Here is a 15,097-nt window from a genome sequence, read left to right on the forward strand (position 1 = left end):
CTACTGATGGGCACTCAGGCTGTTTCCAGATCTTAGCCATTGTAAATTGCCCTGCTATGAACATAGGGGTGCATAAGTTCTCTGTGATTGGTGTTTCAGGTTCCTTAGGATATATTCCTAGAAGTGGGATCACTGGGTCAAATGGTAGGTTAATTTTTAATCTTTTGAGGAAACTCCACACTGCTTTCCATCGTGGCTGAGGAATTCCTTTTTAAAACATTAAAGCTGAACTCATGCTCACACATCACCTCATCCAAACCTCTTATTTTACAGACTGCTAAGGATACTGAGCCCTGAAGAGGGGATGAACCATGCCTAGTGTCACACATTTAGGGGGTAGCAGAGCTGGAGCCAGAACCAGGTTTCCAGATGTGACGGTCCTCCTCTTTCTGATACATTTTGCTGTCTCTCCTAGAGTCATGCGAACAGAGGCTCAAGCCATGCCTTCCCTTGGTCTTAGAGTTCCTAAGGCCGCTTTGTGCCTTTTTGAGTAGTCATCTATTTCCTTCCCTTGGTAAGCAGCCAGTACTTTCAAGTAACTTGACAGGGGCCCAAATATAGCTCTTTATGAGAACAGCCTGGTGCTAGAACAGGACACAAACTGTGGGACACATGCTGGTGCCATCACCCAGGGACTAGGGACCCTAGCACCAATCACTGGCAAAGCTTCATTCTCACGCTTCCAAACTTAACAAACCCACCCCCACCCTGAGGAACACTGAGTTTTAAAGAGAATTGAGACTGGACTCTTTCCATTGTTTTGCTCTAATTCTCATTTTACAGATAAACTGAGGCTCATAGGGAGGTTAAGGAACAGGCTCACGTTCCTACAGCTACCAGAGCTTCAATCCCAACCAGGTATCTCTGACTTCAGCGAGGTGACTAGGGTTGTGTCTACAAAATGGAAATGGAAGGATTTACAAAATATGCTGCTGTGAGGATTCAATGAGCTCATGAAAGTGAAAGTGCTAATAGAAGAGTCACTTGAGGGAAGGCACGACCTTTTTTGTCTCTGCATCACCAGTGCCTGGCATGTTGTTGGTAATCAATACATTTTTTAAAAATATACCTGTGAATGTATAGATTAATAAAAGAATGAACAAGTAAAGAAATGAGCCACCTAGCAGAGGTGCCTGGAACACAAGAGGTTTTCAATAAATGCTTCTTTTCTTCCCTCACCCTGGAGGGTGGCAGCCATACCTGCAATCACTGTGCCTGGCACTTGCTAGGCCCTGATGAGTGTGTGTCAGTGGGATGAGAGAGTGAGGCAGCGGGAAGGCTTGTAAAGGCCCTCAGGCTTCCACTAAGAGCTGAGCACAGTTGGTCTGTCAGTGAGGGTTGGGAGCATATGGGAGCACGGAGCCTTTGAGGTAATGGGGAAATGCATGTCTCTTCGGCCGCAAGCAGAGGCTGGTGCTCCAAGCTTCAGGGAATGGCATGCCACGTTGGCCAGGGTTTCCCTCCACTGCAGGGTGAGGGCCACCCACGTTTTAAGCCTACCCTAGCCTAGTAGTTACCCAGACTCAGTGTCAGGCCCAGCTGCACACTCCAGGGGAGGGCAGTGGCAAATCCTCTGAGCTGTGGAACAGCCGGCAAAGGGGATGTGGCCACCGTGAGCAGAGGATGTTCTCTGCCCAATCAGACCCAACTTCATTCTATCCTTCCATCCCGCCTCTTTCTCTGTCTTCTTGGGGCTTCAAATCTCAGTCCCGTTTCTGGTGAGTTAATGAGTGCCTACAAGAGTGCCTGGCAAATAGTAGGTGCTCAATAAGTATTGGTGGAATGAATAAATGAATAAACGAAAACAGGACCGAAGGAAGAGACAGGCCGACTAATGCGTGTCTATTTATTGGCACAGGGTCCTACAGGGCCAAGACCATACCCTCCCCACCCTCTTCCCTGTAAAAATAAACTCTGTCCTTCCCTCTCCCTGTTCTATCTGCTTTCTGGCTTGGTTCAGGGAGACTCCCCTAAGAGTTGTGCCCCCAGACACAGGAACTAGCATCCCCTACACATACACACTTCCACTCTGAGCCCAGGGAAACCAGGAGGCAGCAGAAAGGCTTGTAAAGGCCCTCAGGCTTCCACTAAGAGCTGAGCACACTTGGTCTGTCAGTGAGGGTTGGGAGCGTATGGGAAGCAGCAATATGAGGAGCAGGAGGTGGAGGGCAGCCCCTGAAGGGGGTGCTGAGAGCTGAGTCCACTCCCAAGTGAGCACTGTGTGAGCCTCCGGAAGAAGCATGGAAGGTGCACCACCCAGGCCCTGCATTGTTAGAGTGCAGCAGGCACAGCAGGCCCCATGGCCATCAAGCCAAGTGAGCTTGGGACTAGAAAGGCCGACTCCTTCTTGTGGGAGCTGGTGCCCCTCCCGCCTCCCTGCCCAGGCCTCCTTCAGGCAAAGTGACATGGAAAGATGTCACAGTGAATGGTAGGGGCTCTGCTGGAGGCAGGGGCACCCCCAAAGCAGAGGCACAATGTGGTGGTTAAGCAGGGACTGGGACTTATGTCACCTGTGGTGTGGAGGGGCTAGACCTAGTCTAGCTGGCATTTGCCTTCTCCAAACTCCAGAGCAAACAGCCTTGCTGGGAAAGCTGCCCCAGGCCCTAGCAACAGCTGGCCATTTCTCCCTGGACCCAGGTCTACCACACTTCACACAGCTGCCCTGGGTTCATGGGGGAGCCGACAGGGCAGCCGAAGTGCCGCAGGAAGTCACGGGAGTTGGAGAGAGTGCCCAGCACGCGGAAGCGGGCAGGGCTGTGGGGGTCTGTCACCAGCCCCTCGTGAGAGCTCTCGGGTGTGCGGACCGAGCACCACACCTGCGGGCCAGGACAGACACGGGGACATATGGTGTCTAATGCGGGCAAGGTGACAGACTGGGCTGCAGCAGAGCCATCCCAGGGACACAACCACCACTGCCCTGTCCCTCAGCTCAGGAGGCCTCAGGGACACAGGCAGGGGGCTCAGCCAGCATCTCAGCCCCAACTGCTTGCTATTAGCTCTAAGGGAGGGGACTGTACCCTCCCTCCCAAATTCTTTGAAAGCCCTTCAAAGCTGCCCTGGAAATGGGGTTGCCCAGGATCCTCGTGTCTGAGGGGAAGAAGACCACCCCCCAGAGGCTGCCTGCTGTAGTGCAAAGTACCTAGAGGAGACCCTGCCTGAGTCTCACTCTGCCACTTACTTTATTCCTTGGTAGCCCCGGATGAGCCACTTTGTCCCCGAGCTTTAGTTTCCTCCTCCACAGCCACCTCACAGGAACATGGTGAGGATCCATCCTGCTCCCCACCCCTACCTCTCAAGCAGGGCAGCCCCGCCCTTTGAGGTCTGCAAAAGCCTCCTGAAGACTTCTCCCTTCTCAGGCTTCCTCACATGCTTTGGTGGGCCCCAGCCAAGAGGCTCTGGGTATGAGGTTCCCCAGACCACCTTCCGCCCCCCAACTTTGGCCCCATATCCCAGTCTCTTTCCTGCATGCCCCAGACTTCTAATGACAGGCCCAGGAGGGAGTGGGAGAGGGGCAGACCCCAGGCCTCCCAGGAGGGCAATACCTGGGCAAATCCCACAAAGAAGAGCTGGTGGTTGGTGAGCCCCACGGCTGGCAGCTGCTGCTCCTCCCCGTGCTTTCTCAACCACGCTTTGTAAGCCTGTGTCGGGCACAGGAGCGGTAAGTCCATCAGGGCCTACTCACCCCCTCCACCCCGCTGTCTTCCCCCGAGGGCGGGTGGGCCTCAGCCACTGGAGGGCTGGCCAGGCCACTCACATTGTAGGCAGCCTTAAGCCCTCCATTGTCAGCAATGTTCTCCCCCAGCGTCTGGCGGCCATTGAGCTTCTCCCCATTGACCCGGTACTGGCTGTACTGCTCCTCCATGCAGGCCGTGTGATTCTGGAAGGCTGCCAGTGACTCATTCTGCCACCATGGCCGAAGGTTCCCTTCCTTGTCATACTCACGCCCTGAGGAGAATGAACCTTTGCACCCCACTGAGACCAGAGCTCAACCCTCGGGGTCAGGAGCTCCCCCATCCAGGGTCCTTTCAGCCTGCTCCCAACATCTCAAGGCCTTGCAGGAGCCACTGGGAATTCTAAGCTGAAGGGAACAACTCCATGGGCCTGTACCTTGGTCATCAAAAGCATGTGTCAACTCGTGGCCCATCACCACACCGATGCCACCAAAGTTCAGAGCCCTGGTAGGTGAGGAATACTGAGTGAAGACATGGTAGGGGGATTTCTGGATCCCACCTCCAGCCCTGCTCCCAGCCCACCCATAGGCCCACGCTCCAACACCCAGCCCCTCCTGCCTCAGACACACTTGGGGTGGTTGCGGGCGTAGAAGGGGGCCTGCAGGATGCCGGCAGGGAAGACAATTTCATTCTTGGTTGGAAGGTAGTAGGCATTCACTGTCTGGGGGGTCATGCTCCACCTGGGGGAGGGAGAGGGAAAGGCTTAGTCTCCTGACTCTGTTCCTCCCAGCCCAGCAGCCTTGACCTACCTCCTCCAAGGACCTTGTATCACTGGTTTGGGATCAATCTTGCCCATCCCCCCAAGCCCTGGAAACCTCCCCTGCCTCTCTTGCTGCCCAAAGTGTCTACAGCCCCCTAGTCTCACTGGTCCCGGCTGGGAGGCTTTCGGAGCTGGTCAGCCATCACTTTAGCAGAGAAGTTGTACAAATTCAACATGTTCTGGAAGAAGGAGTCTTCAGAGACTTCATACTATGGGAATGGTGGAAAGGAGAAAACAGACAAAAGAACATGTTGGAGAAGATAATAGTGGCAGTGTGGCTACTACTTAGCACCTCTGTGAGCTTCAGTTTCCTCAACCATAAAATGGGAGTACAATATGTAGTAAATAATAATCACCAATACTTGAAAAGCACTTATGAAGCAGGTGCTTTTTTTTTTACACGCTGCCTCCTTTTATTCTCACAACAACCCTATGAGGTAGGGTACTAACAGGACCCCCTTTTTTCAGATGAAGAAACTGAGGCTCAGAGAGGTTATATAACTTGTCCAAGGTTACACAGTCAGGTAGAGGTAGAAACAGGATTTCATTCGGGTTTGACTGCAAATCCCTTCTGGTTAGCTCTGATTCTACTAGCATCTGACCTGCAGCCTAGCACAGAGCCAGCACTTGAGCGATGTAGGTTGCCTGCATTGCCTCTGAAAGGAACCAGCAAGCACCTCCTTCCCTGCTAGTGCCTGAACTCCTATTATTGAGCCCAGACAACAGTGCCCCCCATGGGGTTGAAGTTCAAAACTGGTGAGCAGAGGTACTCACCCCATCATAAACATCATCCAGCTCTTTAGGCTCCAGAATGAAGTCCGGGAAACCGATCATATCATAGATGGCGTCTGCCTGAAGGGACCGGGTTAATGGTTTCCTTCCCCAGTCCCCCAAAAACTGTATCCTCCACCCCCACCTCAAGATGGCGCCCCAACCCTGGCCACAGCTTACTTTCTCCTTGGCTGCCAGGCGGGTCTTCTCATCCATCCAAACCAACTGTCCCAGGGCCTCTTCAAAGGCGGTTCGAATCTCGCTGATCATCCCCTCTGCCTGGGAGGGAAGGGACATAAGTCTGCCTCCCACTCGCATTAATGAAGCCTTTCTCCCCAATCCACCCTAGCGCCCCACCCCTGTCCTTCCAGAGGAGTACGTGGGAGTGCCCAATTCTTGAGTTAAGGCTGACCATCTGGGGAGATGAGAAGGAAACACAGTGTGTGAAGGTACTGGGAATGTGGGTGACTGTTTTCCTAATTAATCAACTATTTTAATTGACAAATTAATTGAATATTATAGTTTAATACAGTGCATTGACTTGTATCTGATTACGAAGGGAAGGCATGAACAGCAGAAAATTTAGAAAACTGAGAATTGAAGAAGGAAATAGACCCCTTATAATCTCTCACTCAGGTAACTTCATTTAACATTTGATTACCTACTTCTAGTGCCTTTGCCTACCTAGAGATGATTAGATAGATAGATGATGAGATAGATAGATAGATAGATAGATAGATAGATAGATAGATAGATAGATAGATAGATGATAGATAGATGGATGATGGGTGGGTGGATGGATGGATGGATGGATAGATAGATAGATAGATAGATAGATAGATAGATAGATAGGAAGAAAGAATGAATATGGGATTATGTTGTACAACATATATATATTTTATAACTTTTTTTTCACCTGATAGATGATAGATAAGAAAGAAAGAAAGAAAGAAAGAAAGAAAGAAAGAAAGAAAGAAAGAAAGAAAGAAAGAAAGAAAGAAAGAAAGAAAGAAAGAAAGAAAGAATATGGGATTATGTTGTACAACATATATATATTTTATAACTTTTTTTCACCTGATAGATGATAGATGAAAGAAAGAAAGAAAGAAAGAAAGAAAGAAAGAAAGAAAGAAAGAAAGAAAGAAAGAAGAAAGGAAGAAAAAGAAAGAAAGAAAGAAGAAAGGAAGAAAGGAAGGAAGGAAGGAAGGAAGGAAGGAAGGAAGGAAGGAAGGAAGGAAGAAGAAAGAAAGAAAGAAAGAAAGAAAGAAAGAAAGAAAGAAAGAAAGAAAGAAAGAAAGAAAGAAAGAAAGAAAGAAAGGATGAATATGGGATTATGTTGTACAACATATATATATTTTATAACTTTTTTTTCACCTAAAGATATGTCATCAGTTTTAAGGCTGCCTCATAGTCTCTCCTAACTACAGTTTATTTTTCCATTCCCCTACGATTAGGCATTTAAGCTGTTTTCATTCCCCCTTATTATAAACAACACTGCCATAATCATCATCGTAGGTAATACTTTAAGCACATTCATTACCCTCTCCTAATAAAAAATACATAAAGCCCTGGCCAGTGTGTCTCAGTGGTTAGACTATCATCCCATGACCCAAAGGGTTGCAGGTTCTATTCTCAGTCAGGGCACATACCCGGGTTGCAGGTTCGATCCCCAGTCAGGGCACCTGCATGAGGCAACTGATCAGTGTTTCTCTCTCACATCGATGTTTTGTTCTCTCTCTCCCTCTCCCTTCCTCCCTCTCTACAATCAATGAAAAACATACCCTTAGGTGAGGATTAAATAAATAAATAAATAAAATTTGTTTTTTCTAATTAAACAGGTAACATAAACTCATTATAGAAAATTTGGAAAATGCAGTGGACTTCAAAGCACAAAAATAATTGTCAAAATCTCCACACCCAAAGTAATCACTATTAACTCGTTAATGAATTTCCTTCCAGTTTTTTCCCCTATATGTACTCACGAATATGAACAGTGAATTTTAACTAAAACAAGGAGTAGTGTTGGAAGAAACTTGAAGACTCACAATTTCCTTGCTTTGCCGGTCAAATGTTGCCTTCACAAAGAGGGAGCCCAAAGCAAAGCCAAGGGCGTCATCCGTGTTGGAGATGCAGGTCTGCCACCTTGGCATGCAGGACTGTAGGGTACAAAGAGCCAGGCCTCACAGAGATGGCCCTGTCCTCCAGGCTGAGGGCCTCTCTGTTTCTGGAGCCAGCCCCTCTCAGCTCTGGACAACAGAAGCCTGGGTTTGGATGCCATCTCTTCCTCGGACTCCAAGGAAAATGAGGGGGCACTATCACAAAGAGTGCCAACCCCAGCAGGGAAACCTCAGGAGGAACACGTGTGCTGCGCACTCTGTTCCAGGCACTCTCCCACCCTTAAGTTCCTAAGAGGCCCATTAGGGTCCAGACATTTCTTTGCTCAGCTCCACATTTCAGTCTTATATCAGTCAATCCCCCATGCCAGAAACCCAGGAGTCACCAGCTTCCTCCATCTCCCTACTCCTACATTCAACTTACCACCAGTTTCTACAAACTCTACTTCATAATCATCTCTCCCATCTACCCTGTTGCCTCTTCCCTGCCCTACAGCACTATCATCTCCTCCCTAAAGAGTGCAGTGTTCTCCTAACTGGACACTCCAACTCCATTCTCGTCCACTCTCCTCCATCTTCCAGTTAGCCACCAGAAAGATGATCTAATACATAAATCTAACTGGGTTACTCCTCTCCTTAAAACCATCCCATGGTTCCCCACCCCTGAAAAAGTCAGTGCCGGACTTCTTAACACAGGCCCCTTCTTATTCAGATCCCTTCATGGATTGCCCCAGGCCCATCTCCCCACCCTCAGCTTCTCAGTTGCCCTGTCCTCAAGCTCACACCAGAACACATGCAAACCCACCATGCTCCCTGTGGCCTCTAGGAATTTGCACATTCTGTTCCCCCTGCCTGGACTGCCCTTCTCTCTCGTTTTCTTGGAGAACTCATTCTTCAAATGTCACCTCTTCAGAGAAGCCTTTGCTGATGTACCCACCTCCCAGGCAGAATGTCCTGTCCCCACCTCTGTCCTATAACACCAAGAAGGTCTTTCACTCAATATGAGCTCTTATCACCCCTAAATAATTTTTACATGTCCATTTTCCCCACTTAATGGGGCATCTTGAAACTAAGAACTGCATTTATTCATTGTGCAGATATTCCTGTTTTACAGACCAGGAAATGAGGATTCAGGGAGGCTAAGTGACATGACCAAGGTCCATTGGCTAAAAAATGGAGGAGTTGGGGTTGTAACCCAAGTCAGCTTGATTCCTAATCCTGTGCCCCATACTGCACCGTGAGGCAGTTGGTGCCTGACACACAGTAAGTGTGAAGCATCAGCCAGACTGGATGGGAAAGTGGGAGCAGAGAAAGAGTGCCTACCTTTTTGGTGCCATAGAGGGTCTCCAACAGCTTCTCTTGTGCAGATTCAAAGCGTCGGTCTAGGCTTGAGGTTGTCTTCTGCACCAGGTTCCAGATCAGGTAATTGTTCAGGATGCTGGCATCCAGACAAGAACATAAGGAAAAGGCAGGTGGGTTACCATTTCTACCCCAAACCAGCTCTGTAAATGTGCAGGCAGCAGGGGTCCTGAGAGGCTTATGTGGGAGCTGTCCCAGAATCCCTCTCTCACCCTGGAACCACACACCTGCTTGCAGACGTCAGGTTGGAGCAGAGATATAGGCCACAAGTAGACCCCTGAAGCCCTGGCCCAGGGGAGTAGCCCAAAGATATTCCATTTTGATGTTTGGAATGTCCAGGGCCTTGTCAATCCTTCTGTGTCTGGTGTGCCAGTTCCCTATGGTCAGTTCCTGCCTGGGGCCTGCACAGAGCCCTGAGCTCCATCCCCCCCATACCTTGGCTCCGTGTGGTTGATGAGCTCTGACACCTGTTGCAAATAATCTGTCCCATACACCACAACGGGCTCAGAGTCACTCAGCTCCAGCGGTGACAGCAAGAAAGACAGGAACTCTAGCCAGTCCATGGAGGGCGCCAGGGCCTGGGAGCAAAAAATATTTCAAGCCTCCCTGTTTGCCTGCCTGACTTCGAGCAGACCCTTCACCCATTGACATACTGGAGCCCGGGAGTCCTTCCCATTGCCAAGGTAACAGCTATTAGCTGCTTTGTGGCCCCTTCCTTCAATAAACCCTTTTCCAGGCCTGAGCACCCCTCAATCTCAGAGCCCAATCACTTAATACACAGAAAATCACCATTTGTGATATTTAGCTAGGGCACAGATATTCACAGATTTTCATAACAATTGACAAGATATCATTGCCCTGATACCGCCCAACATCCCTACATACCTGGCCTCTCCTCCAGAACCTCCTACCCAACTTCTCCATTAATCCGACAACTAAAGGGTTGACGCCTGGCACAGTAAGGGCCCTCTAGGAGATGTTTCCATATCTCTTCTGATTGTTTTGTGGATATCTTGTTACAGGTTTTTAACTTGATCTCTCTATGCATGCCCAGGCAACATGAAATGGACCAAGGGATAGCCCAGTGAGAGATGGCCCAGAATGGATACCATTTTTCTTTCCAGGACAGCAACTATGCAGCTGGGAAGCTCAGAAAAGCAAGGCAATGAAAAAAGGACTGGCTGCCTCAGGAAAATGGCCTGAGGGGAAGCTGAGTGCTCTCTGCCAGGGGCCGGCCCCTCCCAGTTGTCTCGGTTCCCCACTGGCCCACCTGCAGCTCTGCGATGCTCATCTTGTGATAGATCTTCTCTTCATCCCGCCGCTGGTCCTGAGGCACTGTGATGTTGGCCAGTTGTATCTCCAGCTCTAGCACCTGCCGCATCTGCTCCCGTGTGGAGGCTGGCTGTCCACCCAGCAGCATCCCCAGCTCTTCCATGTAGTCCAGGTAGGCGGTGAGCACCTGTCAAAACCCTGAGTCATCCTCACAGCCCAGCAACAAGTCCTGCCCAAGGCTGAGGAGTCTGTTCTGGCCACCACCTCTGCTTCCCGTTTCTTCGGCTGACCCTCAGCCCTGTTTAACATTGACTCCCTGTGGTCCTCCTCCCAGGGACCACTCCTCACTCTCATCCTGAAGCCCTACCCAGAGCTCCCTTAATCACCAAAGGTCATGTCTATGGAAAAGTTTTAGATCCCTTAATAGCCATTCTCTAAACTTCAGATTTTCTCACTTTCCCCACCTCTCCTTTTCCTTGCTGCTGGTGTCAGAGGGAGAGACTTAATTATCAATTTCAGTCATCCCAGCTCCTCAGGGGGATGGTTAGTTCAACCAGTGATCTTGACCCCCCCACACACCTCACTTACCCCTTCGACTCTCTACCTCCTTACCTTCAGCTTCAGATTGACTTTTGATACTTTCCTGAACCTTGCTTTACTCTTAAGTCTTTATTCTACCTGAACCTTTTGCACTGAATCTTCCTCGAGATGCTGGCATAGGATACTCCCTGTCTATGACACCAGCAAAATGCTAAGAGCCTTTCTCCTTCCCTTTCCCAAGTCTTGGACTATGTGGTTCTCTCCTGCATTCTCCAAATTCTCTCCTCCTCTGTCAAAACCACACATCTGTTCACACCACTCCCTACATTTGAGTTTCTATTTCTTTTGGGATAAATGCTAAACTTGACCCACGATGTTCATGCATAATATGAGTCTACATAGTTGTCCAGAAGGACTAGGACCCCCCCTTCCTTCCTGCTCCCCTCTATAGTCTGTCAATGGGCCATATGCCTTCCCACCTCAGAGCCTGTGCATAAACTAGCTGTTCCCTTTGCCTAGAACCCTCTCTCTTCCCTGCAGTCCGCCCTGACCCCAGGACTAGGCTGGTTGCCCATTACACTCACTCTCAGAATGCCATGTTTCTCCTCTGTAACAGTCTCAGCAACTGTAACAGGATGTACCGAGCTGTTTCATGCCTTCTCCCCCACTTGCAGAGCAGTGGCAATGTCCTGCTCACCACAGGCCTAGAAGAGGTCTGGCTGAGGAATGCTCAGTGTTTGCGAATGAATGAAAGGAGGGTAAATGACTCCCCGGGCTGTCCTATTCCATAGCAGCCTCCCTTTCTAGCTCTTTTTCTCCTACTGCCCTCAAGAAAGGATTTCCTTCTCTCCTCTCTCTATTCTTCCCCTTCCTTTCATCTCTCCTAAAGCCTTTGTCTAGGTTTCTAAGGAGATGCCCCTCAGGCCCACCGCTTCCTCCAGCCTCATCCTCTCTCCAGGACTACCCCCAGCTTTCACACCTGCCTGCTGACCTCTACATAGAGATGGTGCCCAGGTCCTTCAAACTCACATGTCTAAAATTAGCAAACACTCCCTGAGTGTTTGCCACTTGCAGGAGCATAACCTTGCGCACACATACCCAAATACCGTATGAGGCAGATGCTATGATCCCATTTTACAGATGAAGGAAGTCTCAGATAGCTAGATCAACTTGCACCAAACCACAGAGCTGGGACTGGAATCAAGGTCTGAGTTCAGTGTCTGCTGGTTTGTGACATCACATTGTTTCCTCTGACCCAATATGCCCTAAGCTGGTTCTCCTACAGCACCCTTGATTTCCTAAGGACCCCACCATTCCACCTTCATTCAGGTTGACAGCCTCAACTCGCTTCACCTCTTCCTCCTACTCCTCTCTTCTAACATCCAGTCACCAACAATTCTCAATTCAGACTTATGCCTCTTGCATCCTCCCCCTCCTAACAGTCCCTCTGCCATTTCCCCCATTCGGACCCTTACAGACTCAGAGCCTGAAGTGCTGCAGAGACTCTTAACTGATCTCCAAGCCCCCGCCTTTGCATCTACTTTTCACACCCCAGCTAGACTGGCTTCCCAGAGCACCACTCCCTGGGTCACTCCCTCCACGCTCTTGAGCTTGCAGTGGTTCTGAAGCCTATACAGAAACTCCTCAGGCTGCCACTGCAGGTCCCTTCCACAGCTAGACCTTCCTAGCCTCTCTTCTGCTTGGAACTCTACATTTTCACCTTCCTAGCCTCTCTTCTGCTTGGAGCTCTACATTTTGCCAAACTGGATGCCTTCCCATGGTCCAAACGCACCTTAGCTTTTCCTTCTTCAGCACTTTGTTTAAACTGTTCTCTTTACCCAGCATGCCATCACCCCTAGACAGTCTACAGGGCCTGGCTCAAATGTAACCTCATTAGGAAACATTCTCTGGCTACCCAAGTCTCTCCTGAGTTCCAAAGACCCTCTTCGAGTCTTATTCTCAGTATCTAGGTCCATGAACCCGTCTACCCTGAAAGTTTCTTGTTTTAGAATCCCCCCGCTGTACAGGCACACAGTAGGTGCCCATAAAATGTTTTCCTGGAGGAAGAGAAGGAAGAGGGAAGGAAGGAAGGAAGGAAGGAAGGAAGGAAGGAAGGAAGGAAGGAAGGAAGGAAGGAAGGAAGGAAGGAAGGAAGGAAGGGAGGGGGGAGGGGGGGAGGGGGGAGGGGAAGGAAAGAAGAATGAAGGGAGAAAGAAGAAAGGAAGGGTAGGCACCTCAAGAGGTGACAGGACAAGCTCATCTTAGTTCCCCACCCTGACCCTGGACAAAGTAAACAGATCAGCCCAGCTCAACAGGGGGTAGGAGTGAGGATTCTGAGGATGCTCCTTACTTTCTCATTGGCGGTCTTGTTTAGGTAGTAATCTCGAGAGGGTAGAAAGAGTCCAGACTGGTCCACCTGCAACAGCAAGGTAAAGGAGTAAGCCTACCCCCACCTAAACCTGGACTCCTGTGCAGGGGGGCCACCCCAGCCTGCCCATCACAGGGAAGGAGAATCTGGGCTCAGCAAATGGTCCATAAGTCCTTCCCCACCTTTCCCTAGCCCTGTACCTGTATAACATTGCTGTTGGAACTCTTAGAGTCAGCACTGATGTAGACAGTGAAAAAGGGGGTGGCCCTGTAGGTCCCTGCTACTGCCTTCAGCACCTCCATGAAGTTGTCCTGGTTCCAGGGCCCCGTAACGTTCCAGCCACCAATCTGAGTAGAGACCATAATGGAACCTATAGCACAGGGGTACCCAAAGCTTCTGGGGGGCCACATCCTCTTCCAAGTCTTGTATTCTCCCTGCCCACAGCCCACCCAGGGGCTCTACTTTTTCAATGAGGTCTCGCAGCGGCTGGGCTCCCAGCTCCTCAATGCGCTCCACCTGTAGGCAGGACAGGTAGAAGCGCTGTGTCTTCCGCTCAGCTTCGCTGCTGGAATTGAAGGTGGTGTTTTCTGTGGAGAGGAATAAAGGTCCAGGCGGCAACTATGCTGACTGCTCAGAGGGTTCCCGGGCCCTTAATTGGTCCCTCTTCTTGCCTTCTGAACAAGGGGCAGTCTTCCTAATATAAACCCAGGAAGACTGGCTGAAACAGCCAAGTTTCACGAGGCCTGCCCTCGTGAAACCCATCTCCACCTCTTAGGAGTCCCCTGCTCTGCATCCCTTACCCCAGGAGTGTTCCCAGTCACTCAGTTATTATTCATTTGTGGACATCTATGAAGTACCTACTAAGTGCCAAGCCTTATGCTGGGCATGAGGCAGGTACTTGGCACAAGCCCCTGACAGGCCTACTCACCAAGCAGGTGCTTCAGTATGGCCTGGTTCTGGTCCCAGAGGCTATTGAACGTGTTCCAGCGAGAACGTCCATCAGGCAGGGGGTTCCTCCGAATCCAGCCTCCACAGGAGAATTGGTAAAAGTCCTCACATGGGCTCACCCCACGGTCAAGGGTCTCCAGGATTTTTCCAGCCACTCGAATGCAGGCCTCTGTGAGGCAGGTGCTATGGGGCAGGTCTGTGGCAGGGAACATGGCCAAGGATAGGGGGCTGTCAGTCAGTCTGGGAAAGGCAGATGCTTTGAGAGGGGCTGTGACAGCAGGAAGGTTGGGAGGAGAGAGAAAAGCTGCAGGGTGGTGGCCCCAACCAGAGACTATCTGAAAGGCCCTTCAGCCTCCACAGTCCCCACAGCTAGGAGTGCTGGTGACAGGTGTGAGCGCACCTACCTCTGTGGTACTGGACCCCCAGGGCCACGAAGCAGCCCAGAAGCAGTGCAGCCAGCAGCAGAGAGATGCCTGCCAGGACCAGCTCCAGCTGGGTGTGCCGGCCTAAGAGGTGTCTTGCCCTTTTCTGGAATCCCACCTGGGGACACAGGGTGGCAGAGCTAGGAGCTGCAGGTGGGGAGGTGGGGGACCCAAGATCACAGAGGGTGCAGGCACAGGCCGTTTTCAGAGCCATGGAGCAAAGGCGCTCCTGGGGTTAGCTCTGGGCACAGGGGCAACGAGGCAGGCCGGCTGAGTCCCCAGCCTGTTTGTGCAACGTCATGGCTTAGACTCGCCTCGCCACAGTCCTAGCGCAGAGGCCCCAGCGGGGGCGGAGGTGGGGGCAGGTGACCCTCCAGGGCGCCCAAAAACTGCTGGGTGTGCCCGGCTTCATACCAGGGCTGGGGCCCGCTTTGGAAGGGAGAACCCCCTTGCCCACCTCCACTGTGTCCCGGGAGGCCCCGCCCTCCACGGGGGTCTCGGTCGCGTCTTCTTCCCGCAGCGTGGCCCGTTTGTACTCCACCATCTGCCGGACGGGGGGCGCCAGGTCAGGCGGGCTGGGCCGTCTGCCCACCGCCCACTCGCGGCGACCCTCGCCCGGCCTGGCCCCCTCCCGCTCGCACCGAGGCGCCTTCCCTCTTACCAGGCTCGGTGCCCTGGAGTCCCGCCGACCCCCACCCCCAAGGACGCAGCCCGGGCCCCTCCGGCCAGGAGCCCCTGCCGGACTCTGCCTGTCGGTCAGCGCCCCCTCCCCGCGGCGGGGCGGGCTTCTGCGCGGGAGCCCGGAGGCCCCA

General features: G+C 51.3%; 1 protein-coding gene across 2 annotated transcripts in view; it reads right to left on the reverse strand.

Annotated features, from left to right (window-relative positions):
• Window positions 1-2,271: 2,271 nt before the first annotated feature.
• ECE2 (endothelin converting enzyme 2) overlaps window positions 2,272-15,097 on the reverse strand; it is a 29,880-nt gene continuing 17,054 nt past the window's right edge. Inside the window, exons 2-19 of one of the 2 annotated variants that reach the window (XM_087817905.1) lie at window positions 14,605-14,829; window positions 14,268-14,403; window positions 13,844-14,059; window positions 13,378-13,502; window positions 13,116-13,262; window positions 12,898-12,963; window positions 10,006-10,194; window positions 9,171-9,313; window positions 8,700-8,814; window positions 7,308-7,418; window positions 5,443-5,541; window positions 5,266-5,343; window positions 4,597-4,700; window positions 4,301-4,411; window positions 4,108-4,175; window positions 3,755-3,945; window positions 3,543-3,638; window positions 2,272-2,816 (exon numbers count right to left, since the gene is read on the reverse strand). In XM_087817905.1, the coding sequence (XP_087674031.1) occupies window positions 2,640-2,816; window positions 3,543-3,638; window positions 3,755-3,945; window positions 4,108-4,175; window positions 4,301-4,411; window positions 4,597-4,700; window positions 5,266-5,343; window positions 5,443-5,541; window positions 7,308-7,418; window positions 8,700-8,814; window positions 9,171-9,313; window positions 10,006-10,194; window positions 12,898-12,963; window positions 13,116-13,262; window positions 13,378-13,502; window positions 13,844-14,059; window positions 14,268-14,403; window positions 14,605-14,829 (2,397 nt within the window). In that variant the 3' untranslated portion in view covers window positions 2,272-2,639. The remainder of the gene's footprint in view (window positions 2,817-3,542; window positions 3,639-3,754; window positions 3,946-4,107; window positions 4,176-4,300; window positions 4,412-4,596; window positions 4,701-5,265; window positions 5,344-5,442; window positions 5,542-7,307; window positions 7,419-8,699; window positions 8,815-9,170; window positions 9,314-10,005; window positions 10,195-12,897; window positions 12,964-13,115; window positions 13,263-13,377; window positions 13,503-13,843; window positions 14,060-14,267; window positions 14,404-14,604; window positions 14,830-15,097) is intronic. The other variant, XM_016218108.2, reaches the window with a different exon arrangement.

The sequence above is a fragment of the Miniopterus natalensis genome, chromosome 6 (genome assembly GCF_054644295.1).
Source record: "Miniopterus natalensis isolate mMinNat1 chromosome 6, mMinNat1.hap1, whole genome shotgun sequence".
In the NCBI taxonomy this organism is placed as follows: Eukaryota; Metazoa; Chordata; class Mammalia; order Chiroptera; family Miniopteridae; genus Miniopterus; species Miniopterus natalensis.